Source organism: Pan troglodytes, chromosome 18, assembly GCF_028858775.2.
Source record: "Pan troglodytes isolate AG18354 chromosome 18, NHGRI_mPanTro3-v2.0_pri, whole genome shotgun sequence".
In the NCBI taxonomy this organism is placed as follows: Eukaryota; Metazoa; Chordata; class Mammalia; order Primates; family Hominidae; genus Pan; species Pan troglodytes.
Genome location: NC_072416.2, coordinates 88,101,397 through 88,122,595, shown reverse-complemented (window position 1 = coordinate 88,122,595; position 21,199 = coordinate 88,101,397). Strand labels below are relative to the sequence as shown.

Sequence of the window (21,199 nt, the reverse complement as noted above, 5' to 3'; positions counted from 1 at the left end):
GGGACGAAGAAACAGAGTGTGGAGGCTTAAGTCATAAAGACAAAATATGTGAGTTTGCAGACGCTCTGACATCACCAGTGAGCCCTACCCCAAGCAGGTATATTCTGCAGGCAACGCAAGGGCCTCTTCCTAACTCAGCATAAAGATAACTTAAAACGTCCACCTGGGGGGCTTTCCGCATGCAGAAGATACAGAGGACGTGGGAAGGCCTGAGAAGTAGACTGAGCCGGAGCGAGGAGGCCGTGGGGAGTGAGGGTCCCACCTGCCGCCCAGGCTCCTCTCTCAAGCTGAGCAGTTGGTGCTCTCAATGTGGAAAATTTACAGACGAGAGCAGCCCACCGCCGCGCGAGTTTCCGAGCAGCCCACCGCCGCGCGAGTGTCCGAGAGCAGCCCACCGCCGCGCGAGTATCCGAGAGCAGCCCCCCGCCGCGCGGGTCTCCGAGCAGCCCACCGCCGCGCGACTGTCCGAGGGCAGCCCCCCGCCGCGCGGGTCTCCGAGAGCAGCCCCCCGCCGCGCGGGTCTCCGAGAGCAGCCCCCCGCCGCGCGAGTTTCCGAGCAGTCTACCACCGTGCCACAGTTTCTCTTGCCTTTCTCAGCCTATGTCACATATTGTAGACATGTGACTCACTGCATTTTTTTCTATCAAAATGGGATCACAGACTCACAGTTTTGTGACCTTAAACACCATCATCAACATTCTTCTGCAGCCCCATTTTGGAGGACTCCTTGAGGTTTCCCTGCACCTACATTTTTGTGAGCTCCAGGAATTTCTATAAACCACATTCCTGGGGGTGAGACTTCCTGGCCAACTATGCCAAATGCTTAAAAATTCAAAATAATTTACCCACTTTCATTATCCATGAACATGTGCTATGAAAAAAATTCAACACAGAAACAGAGAAAGTCAAGAGCTGTCGCCTTCTCCCCAGCCCCAGGCCCTGCTGGAGGTTAGCGTTACAAAGCCCGTGTCCTTCCAGATAAGTGCTGCCCCATAGGAATATAATGGGAGCCCAGGTGTCAATTTAAATTTTCTTTTTTTTTTTTTTTGAGACGGAGTTTCACTCTGGTTGCCCAGACTGGAGTGCAATGGCGCGATCTCGGCTCACCGCAACCTCCACATCCCAGGTTCAAGCAATTCTCCTGCCTCAGCCTCCCGAGTAGCTGGGATTACAGGCATGCACCACCACGCCCAGCTAATTTTGTATTTTTAGTAGAGACAGGGTTTCTCCATGTTGAGGCTGGTATCAAACTCCTGACCTCAGGTGATCCGCCCGCCTTGGCCTCCCAAAGTGCTGGGATTACAGGCGTGAGCCACCATGCCCGGCCCAATTTAAATTTTCTAGGAGCCGCATTAAAGAGAAAACAGGTGAGATTAATACATTATATCTAACCCAATACACCGAAATTATCATTCCAACACGTGTCTGTGTTAGAGTTACTGGGGACAGAGCTCAAGTCGCTCCTGCTGTACTCACACTCTTCCCATGGAACAGGACAGACGTGCTGGGGGTCCCTATGTCAGCCCCACGCAACCAACCCTCCTTCTCCCTCCCGGCTGCATCTTCCTGAACTGCCCATGAGGAGCTCGGGAGTTGTCGGTTTTTCATCATTACCAGCATCACAGTCCTTGCAGGCACACGTGTGCATGTGTACACACGTATGAGGATTCTGACATAAGGCTGCTGTACTGTCCCTAGGAAAACCACATTCCACTCCGTAGAGGCGGCAAGGGAGACAAACAAGGCAGGAGGACGTGGTTCTGCCCTCAGACGATTACCATTTCATCCCCAAACGTCCCCTGAGCGCACAGATACTGAACCAAGAAAACAGAAGGAGAAGCAGGTGTCCGTCCCTCCACAGGGCCTCACCAGGCTCGCACCCACCTCCCACTCCTGGAAGAGGCGGATCAGGTACTCGTAGTTCCGGGCCCGCAAGGCCAGGTGGTCGATGAGCAGCAGCATGCAGAGGGGGTCCTCATCCGGCTCGAGACTTCCGGAGGCAGCACAGAGAGCAGAGCAAAGGGGAACAGGGGCATCGTCAGGCTGAGAGTGGGCCTGCAGCCAGGACAGGGAGCGTGGACGGGCTTGGCCCTGAGCAGACACTCACCTCAGGATGAGCTTGCAGTACTCCAGCGCCGTGCGCGGGCAGCCTCGCTTCTCCAGGAAGCTCATCTGCTTGTAGAGGGCCAGGTAGAAGCTCCTAGATCCAAAATAGTTCCACATGAATTACGACGACACAAAGGAGAATGCCCTCTGCTCAGCGCCCCGGCCAGCACCCGCTCCACCCCGCACACTGCTCAGCGCCCCGGCCAGCACCCGCTCCACCCCGCACACTGCTCAGCGCCCCGGCCAGCACCCGCTCCACCCCGCACACTGCTCAGCGCCCCGGCCAGCACCCGCTCCACCCCGCCCTCTGCTCAGCGCCCCGGCCAGCACCCGCTCCACCCCGCACACTGCTCAGCGCCCCGGCCAGCACCCGCTCCACCCCGCCCTCTGCTCAGCGCCCCGGCCAGCACCCGCTCCACCCCGCCCTCTGCTCAGCGTCCCGGCCAGCACCCGCTCCACCCCACACACTGCTCAGCGCCCCGGTCAGCAACCGCTCCACCCCACACACTGCTCAGCACCCCGGCCAGCACCCGCTCCACCCCACACACTGCTCAGCACCCCGGCCAGCACCTGCTCCACCCCACACACTGCTTAGTGCCCCGGTCAGCAGCCACTCTACCCCGCCCTCTGCTCAGCGCCCCGGCCAGCACCCGCTCCACCCCCATTCTGCTCTCTGGGTTCTGCTGGCATTTCCTACGTGCCCAGCACACAGAGATCCATGTCTGGAGAGGAGGTGTGCGCTCTCCTTGTCCTTTACAGAGTTATACACGAATTTGCATACTGAAAATCAAACTTCTTTGAAATCTTTTTTTTTTTTTGAGACGGAGTCTCGCTCTGTCACCCAGGCTGGAGTGCAGTGGCGCTATCTCGGCTCGGCTCATTGCAGGCTCCGCCTCCTGGGTTCATGCCATTCTCCTGCCTCAGCCTCTCCAAGTAGCTGGGACTACAGGCGCCCGCCACCACACCCAGCTAATTTTTTGTATTTTTAGTAGAGACGGGGTTTCACCGTGGTCTCGATCTCCTGACCTTGTGATCCACCTGCCTCGGTCTCCCAAAGTGCTGGGATTACAAGCATGAGCCACCACGCCCCGCTGAAATCTTTATCTTGTTTTTTTGTTTATTATTTATCATTTACAGTAAGAGAGTTAAAATCTCTTGTTACAATTATGATCTTAATTTATCCTCCAATCTCAACAGTGGCTAACAGCACTCAGGCTGGATACATGGAGCCCTGTGACTTTCGGATGCTGGTGGGTTGCTACTTCCATCAACAGCCCACTGTCTCTTTCGTGTCGGGAAATATTAATATTTTATAATCTACTTCAAAGAACTAAGAATTTCATTGGAAGAGACAAAACTAACATAAAGAAAACCAGTGGAGGAAATTCAGACCCAGCACACAGTGCAGACAATCTGTGCAGAACGGGTCAGCAGACCTTGGCTTGCCAGGAGGGCTGAGAGGGTAGGAGCGGATCCCACACTGCAGACAACCCAGGGCGGCCAGAGAAACAGGGCACTGCACACAGGAGAGGCAGGACAGCGGACAGAAGCTGGTCTGCTCCACAAAGGGCCCACAGGACAGGCTGTGGGAAGGCCTGGCGGAAGCCAGTCTAGGTCTGACCAGCGAGGCCTGATGCCAGAGGGATGGCTTTAGGGGCAGAAGTATCTGAAAGAAGAGAGACCTCCACATGCGGTCGCTCAGCACAGGGGAGCGAGGGTCAGGCTGACTCTGAGCTCCTCACTGATTTAAGGTCAAACCTGCAAAGCCTTCCAAAGCTTCTCAACTTGCCAGGGATGGGTTTTCTCAGCCAAACATAGAAGGAAATGCAATTGCAGAGCCCACTGCGGAGATCTGGTTTCTCAGGCTCACTTCTTCTTCTTTTTTTTTTTTTGAGAGACAAGGTCTCACTCTGCTGCCCAGGCTGGAGTGCACTGGTACCATCTCAGCTCACTGCAGCCTCGACCTCCTGGGCTCACTTGAGTGATACTCTCGCCTCAACCTCCCAAGTAGCTGGGACCACAGGCACGCGCCACCAGGCCCAGCTAGTTTTTAAAATGTTCTGTAGTGGCCGGGCGCAGTGGCTCACGCCTGTAATCCCAGCATTTTGGAAGGCCGAGGCGGGTGGATCGCAAGGTCAGGAGATGGAGACCATCCTGGCCAACACGGTGAAACCTCATCTCTACTAGAAAATACAAAAAATTAGCCGGGCGTGGTGGCGCGTGCCTGTAGGCCCAGCTACTCGGGAGCCTGAGGCAGGAGAATGGCTTGAACCCAGGAGGTGGAGCTTGCAGTGAGCCGAGATCGCGCCCCTGCACTCCGGCCTGGGTGACAGAGCGAGACTCCGTCTCAAAAAAAAAAAAAACAAAAAAATGCTGTTTTGAGACTGCATGTTGCCACGGTGCTCAGACTGGTCTTGACACCTGGGCTCAAGCAACCCTCCCACCTCGGCCTCCCAAAGCGCTGGGATTACAGGCGTGAACCACTGTGCCCAGCCAGGCTCACTTCTAACACAAACATTTATTTTTATTTTTATTTTTTTAAGAGATGGGGTCTCACTATGGTGCCCCGGCCGGACTTGAACTCCTGGGCTCAGCAGACCTCCCACTCTGACCTCCACAGTAGTATCAGGCATGTCCACAAACAAAGGTAAACCTGGGCTGAGACAATCCAATCCCTCTATCCTTAAGCCCAGAGAGAGGAAGGTGGGTCACTCTGGACCCGTGGGCCCTGGTCCACCCTGGAGGGCAGCCATGAGGTGCCCACTGCACCTCCCCCAGCCTCACTCGCAGGAGAAGGGAAGGGGAGCTGCGTCACCTCCAGGGCAGCTGCACTCACCTGTTCTCGGGTCTGCGGTAATCCAGCCGGCAGGCCCCACTGGTGAGACTGAACAGGGGGTGGAACGCACATTCCATGCTGTACAGCGCTCTCTCTGCGGGCACAGGGACGCCAGGGGAGGGTGTCATGGCCACACACAGCAACCACGGCCCCTCCTCTGATAATGGACAACAAGGAAAGTTCCATTAATGGACAGAAGGTCACGAAACTAGAGTCCTGGACACTGAGAGGGCAGACATGCCCCTGGGCACCCTGGATGCCACGCTGCATTTATTTCAACCACAGAACTTGTGAGCTTGACATGGTAACACTTTCAACACCATGAGGCACAACTGCTGCCACGTTCTGACAGAACCAGGCGTCCATGTGTGCGGCACAGATGTGTCCACCTAAGACTGCGTGTGCATGCTGACGTAAGCACTATTATTTACAACAGCCCACACGGCCGTCAACTAATGATGGATACACAACATGTGGTCCGTCCACACAGTGGAGTATTACTAAGCCATAAAAACGAACGACATTCTGATCGACGCTACAATGAGGATGAACCTTGAAAACTTCATTGTAAATAAAAGCCAGAGGGCGGGGCGTGGTGGCTCATGCCTGTAATCCCAGCACTTTGGGAGGCCGAGGTGGGTGGATCACAAGGTCAGGAGATCGAGACCATCCTGGCCAACACGGTGAAACCCCATCTCTACTAAAAATACAAAAAATTAGCCAGGTCTGGTGGCGGGTGCCTGTAGTCCCAGCTACTCGAGAGGCTGTGGCATATATTAAACACCAACCAACAAAAACTTTAAATGGGTAAGTTTTGTGCTATGTAGGTTGTATCTCAATAAAGCTGTCCTGGATATCCTGGCAACCCCTGTCATCTTACACCATCGCACCTGTCTTGATGGCTCAAGGTGCTCCCACAGCTGAGGGGAATGGGGTGGGGGCTCTGCCTTACCTACGAGGTCTCGAGCCATCTCCTGATCCTCTTGAAAGCGGCAGGCATCGCTGAGCTGCAGGAGTGAGTCAACGTGGTAAGGGCTCGTCTGGAGCAGAACCTACCAGAAGGGAGGACAGCCCTGGAGGAAAGGCACTCAGCAAGGCCCCAGCTCCCAGGCATGCCTTTTTTTCAGACATTTAAAACCAGCGGAGGCTGGGCGCAGTGGCTCACGCCTGTAATCCCAGCACTTTGGGAGGCTGAGGCAGGAGGATCACTTGATATCAGGAGTTCAAGACAAGCCTGGCCAACGTGGCAAAACCTGGTCTCTAATAAAAATACAAAAATTAGCCGGGTGTGGTGGCGTGTGCCTGTAATCCCAGTTACTCGGAAGGCTGAGGCAGGCGAATCGCTTGAACCCGGGCCGAGACTGCGCCAATGCACTCTAGCTTAGGCGACAGAGTGAGATTCCGACTCCAAAAACAAAAACAACGGGGGAATTTCCGGGTCGACACTCACAACGTCCCCCCAACTCAAAGTAGGCTAGTTATTATTGCTAAGCTGAACCAATTATATGACTTAAAGCAAGAACTCAGAACCTGACATGCCCAGGCCAGGGGCCACCTAACTCCCCACTAAGCCCCAAGAAAGAGGAATGGAAAGCAGCAGCCTGCTTTTCCCACAGGGAGATGACGGGGAGCTCTGCGGAGGCTGTCCGGGGGCTGCGCGGGGGCCGCCCGGGGGCTGCAAGGGGAGCTGTCCGGGGGCTGCGCGGGGGCCGTCCGGGGCTGCAAGGGGAGCTGTCCGGGGGCTGCGCGGGGGCCGTCCGGGGCTGCAAGGGGAGCTGTCCGGGGGCTGCGCGGGGGCCGTCCGGGGCTGCAAGGGGAGCTGTCCGGGGGCTGCGCGGGGGCCGTCCGGGGCTGCAAGGGGAGCTGTCCGGGGGCTGCGCGGGGGCCGTCCGGGGCTGCAAGGGGAGCTGTCCGGGGGCTGCGCGGGGGCCGTCCGGGGCTGCAAGGGGGCTGCCCGGGGGCTGTCCGGGGGCTGCAAGGGGAGCTGTCCGGGGGCTGCGCGGGGGCTGCCCGGGGGCTGTGCGGAGGCTGTCCGGGGCTGCAAGGGGAGCTGTCCGGGGGCTGCGCGGGGGCCGTCCGGGGCTGCAAGGGGAGCTGTCCAGGGGCTGCGCGAGGGCTGTCCGGGGCTGCCCGGGGGCCTGTCCAGGTCCGGGTCTGCGTGGGGGCTGTCCGGGGCTGCAAGGGGAGCTGTCCAGGGGCTGCACGAGGGCTGTCCAGGGTTGCGCGGGGGCTGTACGGGGGCTGTCCAGGTCCGGGGCTGCGCGGGGGCCGCCCGAGGCTGAGCGGGGGCTGTCTGGGGCTGCAAGGGGAGCTGTCCGGGGGCTGCACGAGGGCTGCCTGGGGGCTGTCCAGGTCCGGGGCTGCGCGGGGCCGCCCGGGGGCTGTCTGGGGCTGTGCGAGGGCTGTCCGGGGCTGCACGGGGGCCGTCCGGGGCCGTGCGGGGGCTGTCCAGGGGCCGGGAATCTGAGCTGCTCGCCTGCACTGAGCCGCAGGAGGCAAGGGCAGCAGTGAGAAGCCCCAGAGTCCTGGGCCTGCGTCACACGGCACTACTGCGACGGTCCCCAGGAACGGCTGAGAGAGCAGCGCTCCAGCCTCTCCTCTGAGTATGGATGGAGCTCGCTTGGCCTAGAGCCTCCGAACACATCTCCTTCTGGTCACAGGGCCAGACCGCCCTGCAGAGACTGGCACCCTTCCTGTTGGGAAGGGCAGGAGGCAGCACGCCTCCCCCAGCCACCAGGGAAGCAGGCGGCCCAGGGCAGTGGTGGCTACACGGCCCCTGCTCCTGTCAGGGGCTGCAGGGACCACGCACCACGATGTTGTTCGGCTCCATAGACTCCACGGCCACCAGGAACTTGTGCTGAGCCTGCTGGTACTCCTCACTGTGCTCAAACGCAAAGAAGGAGAGGCCTTTTTTTGATTCCAGCAGCCGCATGGACAGACCTGGGAGGGGAGAGTGCTCAGGGAGGGTGTGCCGGGAGCAGGGACGTGGGCAGCTCCGAGCACAGCCCTCACCTGCGTGGTGTTCTGGACGAGGCCTCTGCGATATCGACAAACTTGACCTGAGTGTGTACTCACGCGTATCACCAGCTCCGGGCACCTTCCCAAAACACCCGCCGTCTGGTCTACACCAGGAGACGGCATCCCGTCTGCTTTAGTTTCCTATCAAGACGTGTTTGCCTCCAGAACTCGGATACAGCTCTAGCCCCACTGGCCTGGAGGGAATGTCAGGGACAAGGACACACACAGTCCACAGATCGCCAGATCTGACCAGGTCGAGCACTGTCCCCAGACCACATCTGATTGAGGTGAATGGCCGGGGTGGCTGTGGAAGGAAAGGGTTGGAGTGCGGTGGCACAGCTGGCCACAGCGCCAGGCCTCTGAAGCCACAGAGCTTTGTAACGTGTGGCCACCCTCTCACTTTGCTCCTCCTGTCTGACTGGGTGTATGGGACCCAGTTTCTTCTGATAAACCTGGAAAGCTCAGCCTCCCAGGACCTCCATGGACTAGGTCCCCTGTAGTGATACCTTCTTGATGGCCCTGCCCAAGGCCCCAGTCCTGCAGGAATACATGGCCATGGAACCCCTGTCTGCAGTGAGCAGGGGTTCCTGCCAGGAAGGGAAGGGGCCGTAAGCAGCGGGGTTCACCTTCTGACAGCCCAGGCCTCGCTCCTAGATGTGTCCTTACAGAATGTATGCAGGCAATCTCCGGCACCCCCACAGACACAGGCGCAGGAGAGGCGGGCGTGGGAGCCATGGCAGCACTGACAGCAGCAGCCATGCCGATCACCAAGGGCACCGCACAGCTCCCTTCCCACAAGCTGTCCTTGCCCTGGCCCCTGAGGGCCCCCACAGTTCAGCCACTGCAGAGTGGAGGCCAGTGTGGAAGGCCTCCTGACACTTCCCCACACCACACAACCAAGCACCCAACACTCCATGCCTGTCTTCACTGTTGCAATTTATCTTAAAATCACTTATTAGTTTGCAATAATATACAAAATATTGCAGTTTAAAATGAACTCGATTGCTTCCATAAGGGAAAGGTCGATGGCAGAATGGTAGGAAGAACCTGCGTTAAAAGACAGTCACACAAAGACTGTGCCCGGGAGGCTCCGTGTTGAGGTACTGGGCCAGGCCTCCAGCACTCAAGCCCTCAGTGTGGCAACAAACAGTCACACACTGCACACTCATGGAGCGCTCCTGGAGCAAAGAGTCTCGGCTCAAGAGGCACTGACGCCCCTGGTGCCCAGCGCAGGCCAGTGCACAGACCACACCCCCCGCCGCCCTCCACCCCCAGCAGCCTCTGCAGACCCTCACCTGGTTTGCTGTAGCGGGGCCAGGTGCTTTTAGGGGTGGTCAGCCATGTGCACTTGGGGTACACGCGTTGTCTCTGCCGTGGCCTGGGGAGAACGGGACACAGGTACAGCTTTACTTCCTGTGGTGTGTGGGGACCAAGGCTTGGCTGCCTGATCCCTGCACGGGCTGTGGAAGCAAAACTGAGGGGCAGAGAAGGCATGTGGGGCAGGGTGGGGACGCATTAAGGACAGGATGCAAACAAGCGTCAGCAACTGCTGTGGGACGGGTGCAGCAGGGAGGGCCCCATAGAGAGAAAGAAACAATTCTGGCTGGGCACAGGGGCTCACACCTGTAATCCCAGCACTTTGAGAGGCCAAGATGGGAGGATTTCTTGAACCCAGGAGTTCGAGACTGGCCTGGGCAAGACAGCAAAACCCCATTTCTACAAAGGATTTTAAAAATTAGCCTGGCGTGATGGCCTGCACCTGTGATCCCAGCACTCCAGCCTGGACGACAGAGCGAGGCCCTGTCTCAAGAGGAAAATAAAAAAAGAAAACGAAAAGAAAGAGAACAACATGCTAATATCCACATGCCCATCACTCAACTTAAGAAACCAACCATCTCTGAGGTAACAGCAGCTCCATGCCTTTTCCATGCTGCCCCACCTGCCCAGCTCAGATACCACCTGACCAGTGCTTAGAGTGGACCTGACCCCTGTGGCAGAGACCCCCAAATAACAGAGGTCAGGGCACTCTGCCTGAGCACACAGGCACCAGACAGGTGGGGCGTGACAGCCGTGGCAGCACAGACAGCAGCAGCCATGCCCACGGTCACCATCAGCACGGTGCAGCTCCCTTCCCACGGGGCCATCCCTGCCCTGGCCCCAGGCCCCCCACAGTTCAGCCACCGCAGAGTGGAGGCCAGTGTGGTGGGCCCTCCTGACATGAACGTGGCCCCAGCCTGCTTCTCCTGCCTGTAGCACACGCCCAGGCCTAGGAGAGTCAGCCCTTCAGCACTCTCCTGGGCCAGATGTACAGAATCCCACGGATGGCCTGACCCGCGGTGAGCTGTCCCACAAAACAAGTAAGGAAGCCTCCAGAACAGACCCAACGAGGCAGCCTGGGCAGATGCCAGGAGGGGGCAGGGGACAGGAGCCTGGAGGAGCTCTGAAGGCTGGCAGGCGCCCTGAGCAATGGGAGGAGTGTGCTGAAGTGCAGGGGCGATGAGCTGACCGGGCTGTCGTAGTAGGAAGTCAGGGACCCAAGAGAAAGCAGTGCCTGTTATCCTGAGCTTCTGAGAGAACCACCAGAAGGAGAAATGGAAACAGGCCAGGTCTTTGTCTTGGAGGAGCAGGACAAGGAATGAATAAAAAGGGAACTGTGGCTTCTCCATGGAAGTCTTTTGGTAGGACTTAAATTTTTAAAGAAATAAATAAACAAAAAGTTTAATAATACTATAAAAATAATAAAGGCAATTATTGTCAACTAATTACTATGAGTAATCAGTATTAATAGTTATAATACTAATTACTATTAATAATTAAAATTTGCAGAAATAAAACCATGCAAAAATATAAAGAAACGACCAAGACAGACCAAGCAGATGCAAACAAAGGGTGGGACGAGGTGGAGCCCTCAGCTCAGGGAAATGCAGATGACAAAGTGACATTTTAAAGTCTATTTTTCATTAATATTCCCGAAGAAACCCATCAACACCAAAAATGTAAAGTAAAATATAAAGCAAAACCTGTTAGAAATCCAGGGAAGGCGTGAACAACAGCATATGAAAACATCCTTGATCTACCCACAATCAAAACCCCAACACTTCTGCCCACACACGATGGCAGGTTTCCAAACCACTACCGTCGACTACGAGTAAGAAGGTGAAGGACCTGGGCAGATACTCAGTGTGAGCCACGTGACTCTACTGAAGGCACTGGCAGCATGCAGGATATATACTCATTCTTGGGCAGTTTCACAGAAATGCCTGCAGACACCGGGGACTGTAGCCAACATCTGGACACATGCTACCATTGGGGTGAGGAAATGACCTGGGTATACCATGGTGCAGAAACAACACTTAGGCTGGGTGTGGTGGCTCACGCCTGTAATCCCAGCACTTTGGGAGGCCAGGCGCAGTGGCTCAGAGCTGTAATCCCAGCACTTTGGGAGGCCGAGACTGGCGGATCACTTGAGGTCAGGAGATCGAGACCAGCCTGGCCAACATGGTGAAACCCCATCTCTACCAAAAATACAAAAATTTGCCGAGCATGGTGGCACTCGCCTGTAATCCCAGTTACTTGGGAAGCTGAGGCAGGAGAATCGTTTGAACCCAAGAGGCGGAGGTTGCAGTGAGCTGAGATCGCACCACTGAGCTCCAGCCTAGGTGACAGAGCGAGACTCCATTTCAAAAAAAGAAAACAATGCTTAGAACTCAGACGTGCAGACCGGGCGCGGTGGCTCACGCCTGTAGTCCCAGCACTTCGGGAGGCTGAGGCGGGTGGATCACCTGAGGTTGGGAGTTCGAGACGAGCCTGACCAACATGGAGAAACCCCATCTCTACTAAAAACACAAAATTAGCTGGACATGGTGGTACATGCCTGTAATCCCAGCTACTCAGGAGGCTGAGGCAGGAGAATCACTTGAACCCGGGAGGCGGAGGTTGTGGTGAGCCAAGATTGAGCCATTGCACTCCAGCCTGGGCAACAAGAGCAAAATTCTGTCTCGAAAAAAAAAAAAAAAGAACTCAGACGTGCAAAACCAAGGCATGTTATAGACCAGCAATACTCTCCATGGTCCAATAAAACAGGATGTGTCTGGCTGGGCGTGGTGGCTCATGCCTGTAATCCTAGCACTTTAGGAGGTAGAGGGAGGAGAATCACTTGAAGCCAGGAGTTTGACATCAGCCTGGGCAACAAAGTAAGACCTTGTTTCTATAAAAAATAAAATAAAATAAATTAGCGGTGGCATGTGCCGGTAGTCCCAGCTATTTGGGAGACTGAGATGGGAGGATCACTTGAGGCCACGAGTTCAAAACCAGACTGGACAACCCAGCAAGACCCTGTCTCTAAAAAATAAAAAAATAAAAATAAATAAATAAATAAAAAGACAAAGCCTTCTGGACACTTCGATGGAGAGTCCAGAGGTGGAATATACCTCCTACATAAAGTCCCAGAAGCAGACACCCCCTGCTCTTCCTCCTCTAAGGAGCTGAAAGACCCTGTGCTCCCCATCGCAGCCAGCCATCCTCATCTGGGGCTGCCCAACTGCTAAGAACTACTGAATGGACACAGAGGAAATTTACCTGGGCCGGGCGCCATGGCTCACGCCTGTAATCCCAGCACTTTGGGAGGCCAAGGCAAGTGGATCACCTGAGGTCAGGAGTTCGAGACCAGCCTGGCCAACATGGTGAAGCCCCGTCTCTAATATAAAAAAAAAAAAAAAAAAATTAGCTGGGCGTGGTGGCGTGCACCTGCAATCCCAGCTACTCGGGAGGCTGAGGCAGAATTGCTTGAACCCAGGAGGCGGAGGTTGCAGTGAGCCGGGATCACACCACTGCATTCCAGCCTGGGCGACAGAGCAAGAATCTGTCTCAAAAAAAAAAAAAAAGAAAGAAAGAGAGAAAGAAACTTATCTCAGAACCTGACCTTCACATTAGTTTTGCTATGAGAAGCAAAACTAGAATCTTTTTTTTTTTTGAGATGGAGTTTCGCTCTCGTTGCCCAGGCTGGAGTGCAACGTCACGATCTCAGCTCACCGCAACCTCTGCCTCCGGTTTCAAGCGATTCTCCTGCCTCAGCCTCCCGAGTAGCTGGGATTACAGGCATGCGCGACCATGCCTGGCTAATTTTTTGTATTTTTAGTAGAGACGGGGTTTCTCCATGTTGGTCAGGCTGATCCCGAACTCCTGAACTCAGGTGATCCGCCCGCCTTGGCCTCCCAAAGTGCTGGGATTACAGGCGTGAGCCACCACGACAAAACTAGAATCTTAAAATTTAACAGCTTTTGAAAACTTTTTTTTGAGACACGGTCTCGCTCTGTCGCCCAGGCTGGAGTGCAGTGGTGTGATCTCAGCTCATTGCAAGCTCCGCCTCCTGGGTTCAAGCGAATGTCCCGCCTCAGCTTCCTGAGTAGCTGGGATTACAGATGCCTGCCCACCACGCCCAGCTAATGTTTGTATTTTCAGTAGACACGGGGTTTCACTATGTCGCCCAGCTGGTCTCAAACTCCTGACTTCAGGTGATCTGTCCGCCTCAGCCTCCCAAAGTGCTGGGATTACAGGCGTGAGCACTGCACTCGGCATGGCTTTTGAAACCTCATGCTGGACAAGGCAGTGTGAGGGATGGAGACCAGCTACTCTGAGCATCTCCACAACCCACGGTCACAGACAAGGTTATACACAGACAATCTGTGGACTCCCATTCAGACCCCAATTCTAAGGGTTACGTGTGCACTCTGGCTTTAAATACTCTCCCTCAAGGGTAAACTAGCTTCAGGAACACCACCCGCGGCCAAGAGTCTAAGAAGGAATGAAACAGCTGTGAGAATGCAGCTCAGTGTGGACCTTACCTTTGCTCCCCCAGGATTGCCCGGGCACCAAAATACCTTTTCAGTTCTGTGTCTGGATTCAAGTGTCTGGGGAATTGAAAATTGTAGAAAGAAACATGAAATTATGTTCTAAGACGATTCCAAAAGCTTCAGAAAGCTACCTAATAGTCAAGGAAAGAACACGGATTTTTGGCTTGAAAGGCAGCTTCCAGGCCTTCCTCTAAAATCACCCCCCCAACCACAGCTGAGGCCTCGCCACTGCGGGCACCATGGGGAAGCTGCCGTCACTGTGCCGTGAGGGCGCTCGGTGAGTGCTGTGTCAAGAGGCACTGTGTGTGGCACACGTCTGTTTCTGAGGCTGAGTCGGGGCAGCGCACGCACCCTGGGACTACACTACTGCGTCTTAACTGACTCCACGGCGCTTTTTTTTTTTTTAAGCTGGCAATAATTTCTGAAGTAGGGACAGCGATTCATTAAGCATCTGTAAGACCAAGAGATGAATTAATCATCCAAGGATGACAGGGTAAGGAGGAACTTTTTGACCAGACGTGGTGGTTCACACCTGTAATTCCAGCATTTTGGGAGGCTGAGGCAAGAGAATCTCCTGAGCCCAGGAGGTCGAGGCTGCAGTGGGCTATGATCACACCACTGAACTCCAGCCTGGGTGATAGAGAGATCCTATCTCTTAAAAAAGAGAAAAAGAAAGAACTCTCTAATATACATAAGAAGTAAAGCTAGAAGTTCTCTGAAATATGGATGACTTCCTTTCCTCCTTGTTTCTATTTCCTTTTGTCGGGAGACAGAGTCTCGCTGTATCACCCAGGCTGGAGTGCAGTGGCGTGATCTCGATCTCGGCTCACTGCAACCTCTGCCTCCCGGGTTCAAGCGATTCTCCTGCCTCAGCCTCCTGAGTGGCTGGGATTACAGGCACCCGCCACCACATCCAGCTAATTTTTGGATTTTTTTTTTTTTTTTTTGAGACGGAGTTTTGCTCGTTGCCCAGGCTGGAGTGCAGTGGCACAATCTCAGCTCACCGCAACCTCCGCCTCCCAGGTTCAAGCAATTTTCCGGCCTGAGCCTCCTGAGTAGCTGGGATTACAGGCATGCGCCACCACACCTGGCTAATTTTGTACTTTCACTAGAGATGGGGTTTCTCCATCTTGGTCAGGCTGGTCTCAAACTCCTGACCTCAGGTGATCTGCCCACCTCAGCCTCCCAAAGTGCTGGGATTACAGGCGTGAGCCACCAGGCCCGGCCTATTTCCTAAATGAGTAATAAAAAACTCATATTATTATTATTATTATTATTTTTGAGACACAGTCTCGCACTGTTGCCCAGGCTGGAGTGCAGTGGCACAATCTCGGCTCACTGCAACCTCCACCTATTGGGTTCACGCCATTCTCCTGCCTCAGCCTCCCGAGTAGCTGGGACTATAAGGCGCCCACTACCACGCCCAGCTAATTTTTTGTATTTTTAGTAGAGAGGGGGTTTCACCATGTTAGCCAGGATGGTCTCGATCTCCTGACCTCGTGATCCGCCTGCCTTGGCCTCCCAAAGTGCTGGGATTACAGGCATGAGCCACCGCGCCCAGCCAATAAACTCATATGATTTTTAAATAAAGATAGTACATTTTATTTTTCCTCTTTTAGAGAACCTTTTCCTCCCCCGGAGTCTCTGTGGCAGCCGCAGAGAAGGGCAGCCACAGAGAAGGGCAGGCGCAGAGAAGGGCGGCCGCAGAGAAGGGCGGCCGCAGAGAAGGGCGGGGGCCACACCTGTGCTCCACGTAGAGAACGTGCTTCCTGGAGCTCAGGGGAGCTGGGCCGGGACGGTTCAACCCAGTGCTGTCCTCAATCCTCTCCAGGATGCGATCGATATCTTCTAGTCCGTTTTCCTAAAAGCCCCAAAACAACCTCTTAATCACCACACTGACATTATTTTAAATATTGTAACAATAACAAAATTATTTATCTTAAAAGAGACCTATTACATTGTATTTACTTCCTCAAGGACAGCATAAGTCAAACACTATGTACCACCCCCACATTTAGAAAAAAGAAGAGATGTTTCCTAAGAAGCGCTCAGCATAGACAGAATCACAGAACCAGAAGGACCCTAGAAAAAACTGGGCATTCCACATCACACAGGTGTGCTCACCTCCTCAGGCAAACAGGGTTGGGACTTGTGGCACCAACTAAACAGCAACAAAGCTACACCCTTGTCTCAGGACACAGTCAGACGAGGACGAAGGGCAATGATGAAAACATATTTTTTTCTGATGACAGACTAGCTCCAGTGGAGGGTTCTGTACCCACCATGCAATTAACCCATAAGCATGGGACAGATGTCAGCGCAAACAGCAAGTATCCCACGGGTCACAGGAGCACCAGAACTAGAAGGGATGTCCCCATCAGATCACACATTCCCACAGAGACACAGAGCAGAGTGCCAACCCGTCAAGGAACAAGGGTAAAAACAGGAAGCAGCATTTAGAAAGTAACTTTCCCTTTTCTTTTTCCCTGATCTCTTAGTTATACTCCTAATAGGAAGGAATAAAAATACTAAGTAAGCCTCTTTCAACACCACCTTGAAAAACAGCCAGAAGAGAATGGAGAGAGCGTCAGGCAGAGGGAGAGGGCGTCAGGCAGAGGGAGAGGGGCGTCAGGCAGAGGGAGAGGGGCGTCAGGCAGAGGGAGAGGGGCGTCAGGCAGAGGGAGGGGGCGTCAGGCAGAGGGAGGGGGCGTCAGGCAGAGGGAGGGGGGCGTCAGGCAGAGGGAGGGGGGCGTCAGGCAGAGGGAGGGGGGCGTCAGGCAGAGGGAGGGGGGCGTCAGGCAGAGGGAGGGGGGCGTCAGGCAGAGGGAGGGGGCGTCAGGCAGAGGGAGGGGGCGTCAGGCAGAGGGAGGGGGCGTCAGGCAGAGGGAGGGGGCGTCAGGCAGAGGGAGAGGGGCGTCAGGCAGAGGGAGGGGGCGTCAGGCAGAGGGAGGGGGCGTCAGGCAGAGGGAGGGGGCGTCAGGCAGAGGGAGAGGAGCGTCAGGCAGAGGGAGAGGAGCGTCAGGCAGAGGGAGAGGAGCGTCAGGCAGAGGGAGAGGAGCGTCAGGCAGAGGGAGAGGAGCGTCAGGCAGAGGGAGAGGGCGTCAGGCAGAGGGAGAGGGCGTCAGGCAGAGGGAGAGGGCGTCAGGCAGAGGGAGAGAGCACAGCCAGGCCCAACTCACGTACCGATGCTTCTCCCGTGCTGCTTTTCTTGTTTTTCTGTTTTTTTTTCTTCTTCCGGAGTTTGCCACTTGCATGAGACTAATGATAGAAACACATTTTCATCAGTGGAATGAGAAGTAAATCTTAAGAAGTGAGAATTAAAGCAGCAAGCGTGACTCCACCCTCATCTAAGCAGCCCCTACCTCTCCCTCCGTGTCCCAAAAGTCCCTTCAACTCACTCTCTTCTCTCCAGCAGGCAGCTTCCCACCTCTCCGAGCCCCTCGGGCTGTGCTACAGCAGCCCCCCGGCCCTCTGTGTCCAGCCTCAGAGGACCCTGACCGGGTCCAGCTCTCACTCCTCCCTGTGTCGGCCACTCCCTGCCACACTGCAGCCACCCTGAAGACAGGGGCCTTGCTGTGCCCTGGCCGCCTCACGCCGCACCTGTATGTGTGGTCCCCTACGCCTGCACCTGGCCAACCCCTTCCAACATGAGGAAGGCTCCTCAGGAAGCCCCCAGGACCCCGAGCCTCCAGTCAGCACCCACCTGTCACTTCACATGTGTGTTGCCCTCTCAACCAGAGGCTCCTGGGGGGCAGAGGCATGTTCCCAGCACCCAGCAAGCTCCCAAGAACACTTGTTGGATAAATGAACACAAGCTCTCCTTTTCGGGCCCCTCTTCTGTGCTGTGGAGCACAGCAGCAGGCTGTCTGCATCTCTGCCCATCCCACGTTAACCTGACCTGCGTGTTTCTTCAGAGTTCACTTACACCAGCACCCAGATCCACAACCCAGCCAAGCAAACGTTCGGGGCACAGTTAGGAGGGACACGCGCGCGTGGCGGGCTAGGGGGGACACGCGCGCGCGGCGGGCTAGGGGGGACACGCGCGCGCGGCCGGCTAGGGGGGACACGCGCGCGCGGCGGGCTAGGGGGGACACGCGCGCGCGGCCGGCTAGGGGGGACACGCGCGCGCGGTCGGCTAGGAAGAACACACGTGTGCGGTTACACACACTGCTGGGCAGGCGCAGACTCTCCTGAGATGCAGGAGAAAGGCCTGCGACCTTCACTCATTTCATGCAAATCTCATCAAGGTTCCCAAGTAAATTTGGGGGCAACTAGCAGGTAACCAAAATGGAACTCAGAAAATTACACCTCCAAGGAAAATCACAGCACAGGATACACGTGGCTGGGTGCCTTGGAACTCTCCCGTCTGATGCCACCTCCTCACCACTCAGCCCCCCACCTGCTCTGAGGGCGCTGTCTCGGTGACATCTCCATCCGTCTTGCTCTCTGTGTTTCCACGCTGACCCCTCCCTTTGTTCCCTGGTGCCGCAGCGTCTGTGAGCGCACAGCCAGACCTCTCCCCGTTCACCACAGGGTCATCCTCAAGATCGTCAATGTTTATCTGGAAAAACAGGTTGGAGAAGAGCCAGGGCGTTACTTACAGTGTGAACGCTGATGCTGAGATATGAATAGTGAGATGTGAACGGGCTTGCGTTGGGGACCCCCAGGGTCAGTGCGAGACGCTGGACGGGAAAGATGCAAGAACCCGAGACTGTTGGACACAGCAGTGACTCAGCTCTGGCTCAGGGGGACTTTGTCAGCAGCTCTACAGAAAGCCGGGGCCCCGAGGCTATGGGGTATCTCTGCCTTCAGAGATGAGGTAAGGAAGACTCCTCAAATATTGTAATTCACTCCATTTACAGAGGACCACCTGCAGGACAAAACGTTAAATATATATATTCAGCCAATGCATTAAAGTTCCTTCTTCCTCCTTTCTCCTCAAGCCTCAGCTCCTCTCCAGCAGCAGGCAGGAAAAAAAGGCACCAAGGACCCATCAACCTACAAACTTTTCCTAATGAAAATGATAGGCCAGGCGAGGTGCTCGTGCCTGTAATCCCAGTACTTTGGGAGGTTGATGCAGGCGGATCACTTGAGGTCAGGAGTTCAAGACCAGCCTGGCCAACATGGCGAAACCCTGTCTCTACTAAAAACACAAAAATTAGCCAGGCACAGTGGCAGGAGCCTGTAATCCCAGCTACTTGGGAGGCTGAAGTGGTAGAATCGTTTGAACCCGGGAGGCAGAGGTTGCTGTGAGTCAAGATCGCACCACTACCCTCCAGCCTGGGCGACAGAGCAAGACTCCATCTCAAAATAGAAAAAGAAAATGACATACGATAAAAATAATTCATACGATGAAACCTTCTCTCTCTTTTTGAGACAGAGTCTCGCTCTGTCATCCAGGCTGCAGTGCAGCAGTGTGATCTTGGCTCACTGCAGCCTTGGCCTCCTGGGTTCAAGCATCCTCCTGCCTCAGCCTCCCAAGCAGCTGGAACTACAGGCGTGAGCTACCATGCCTGGCTAATTTTTTAAATTTTTTGTAGAGATGGGGGTCTCAACACATTGCCCAGGCTGGTCTTGAGCTCCTGACCTCAAGCGATCCTCCTGCCTCAGCCTCCCAAAGAGCTGGAGTTACAGGCGTGAGCCACCACGCCAAGTCTGGAACCTTTTATAGCAGCGAGAATGAATGAATTAATGAACCACCACTGAACACACAATATGGATGAATCTTAGGAGTATAATATTAAATGGATAAAACCTCACAACATACATTCACATACAGATTGGAGGGGAGACAGGCAGTGGGAGAAGGGTAAGAACAGGAAAAGTTCTGGCTCCTCAGCTAGTGAGAGGCTGACCGGGCGCGGCGGTGGCTGACTGGGCATGGTGGCGGTGCAGGCCTGTAATCCCAGCACTTTGGGAGGCCGAGGTGGGTGGATCATGAGGTCAGGAGTTCAAGACCAGCCTGACCAACATGGTGAAATCCCGTCTCTACTGAAAATAAAAAAATCGGCCGGGTGCAGTGGCGCGTGCCTGTAATCCCAGCTACTCGGGAGGCCAAGGCAGGAGAATTGCTTGAATCCGGGAGGCAGAGGTTGCAGCGAGCCAAGATTACGCCACTGCACTCCAGCCTGGGCGATAAGGCGAGATTCCATCTCAAGAAAAAAAAAAAAAAGAGGCTAACAGATTGGGTGTGGTGGCTCACGCCTATAATCCCAGCGCTTTGGGAGGCTGAGGCAGGAGGATCATCTGAGCCCAGGAGCTTGAAAACAGCCTAGGCAATACAGTGAGACCCCATCTCTACAAAAAATTAGCAGGGTGTGGTGGCACACACCTCGAGTCCCAGCTACTCAGGCGGCTGAGGAGGACTGCGTGAGCCCAGCAGCTGGAATCTGGAACCTGGAGTGAGCCATGATCACACAACGGCACTCCAGCATGGGCAACAGAGCAAGACTCTAGCTCTAAATTTTTTTAAAAAAAGCTAACAGAGACCAGCATCAACAATTCTTTATGAACTAGGAGATTCTGATGGATCCAATCGGATGCACTAAGGTTCAAAAATAAATAAAACTGCCTGTTTAATTTAAAACATCTTGAAAACCACAAAGCTCAGAAAACACAATCAGCTCCAAGCCCCACAGCCCTGAGATAGTTTCTGAAACAGAATTGAGACTCGGCTGCACCTGGGAAGACAGACACCCCGGCCATGGTTGCTGAAGAGAAGAAAGCACAGGGCAGGTCTGTGCTCGCCGGTCAGTCGGCTTTCTCTCCAATGGAGGCTCCCACATGACAAGGATACAATTCAGGAGCATCTTAAACACCCGCTGAGACAAGTCAGGAGCAACTTACGCCCGTTGAGAAAATCCATGGCAGTACAGACGTGTTATGTAAACAGAGCCCCTGACTTGAAAACACTGACACTCCACCAAAACGAGGTTTGTCCCATCCCAGCAGCACCATGATGGTGATTCTCATGGTGATGCCTCCTTCTGCCTGGCCTTTGCTGGCGAAGCTGGGGCCTAGGCATGGGCCGGCTGCCTTGCACCCTGCAGTAAAGGAAGAAAGCTGAAACAAAGCCTATTGTTGAAATGTTTCTAACCTGTGGGCGGTCACTGGTAAATTGGATCTACACCATCTCCAACATTCAACTGATGACGATGTCTCTTAGTGAAGCTGGGTGCTGGTTTACTTGTCTGTTTTTAGAGATAGGGTCTCACTGTGTTGCCCAGGCTGGCCTCAAATTCCTGTGGTCAAGGGATCCTCCTGCCTCGGCCTCCCCAGGAGCTGGGACTACAGGCACACGCCACAACACCCAATTTACTTTTTTTTTTTCTTTTTTTGAGATGGAGTCTTGCTCTGTTGCCCAGGCTGGAGAGCAATCGCATGATCT

The 21,199-nt window shown here is 54.9% G+C and overlaps 1 protein-coding gene across 10 annotated transcripts in view; it reads right to left on the bottom strand.

Moving 5' to 3' along the window:
• Window positions 1-21,199, bottom strand: part of TCF25 (transcription factor 25) — a 39,149-nt gene that overhangs the window by 10,706 nt on the left and 7,244 nt on the right. For 4 of the 10 annotated variants that reach the window (XR_010152502.1, XR_010152503.1, XR_010152504.1 and 1 more), the window contains exons 2-11: window positions 18,212-18,373; window positions 16,996-17,070; window positions 15,555-15,673; window positions 13,804-13,869; window positions 9,256-9,338; window positions 7,752-7,882; window positions 5,895-5,994; window positions 4,943-5,036; window positions 2,108-2,200; window positions 1,870-1,990 (exon numbers count right to left, since the gene is read on the bottom strand). Coding sequence is in view for 4 of the 10 variants with exons in the window: in XM_024349536.3 (XP_024205304.1) it covers window positions 1,870-1,990; window positions 2,108-2,200; window positions 4,943-5,036; window positions 5,895-5,994; window positions 7,752-7,882; window positions 9,256-9,338; window positions 13,804-13,869; window positions 15,555-15,673; window positions 16,996-17,070; window positions 18,212-18,373 (1,044 nt within the window). In the remaining 6 variants the exon portion in view is untranslated. The remainder of the gene's footprint in view (window positions 1-1,869; window positions 1,991-2,107; window positions 2,201-4,942; window positions 5,037-5,894; window positions 5,995-7,751; window positions 7,883-9,255; window positions 9,339-13,803; window positions 13,870-15,554; window positions 15,674-16,995; window positions 17,071-18,211; window positions 18,374-21,199) is intronic. The other 6 variants (XR_010152505.1, XR_010152506.1, XR_010152507.1 and 3 more) reach the window with 3 other exon arrangements.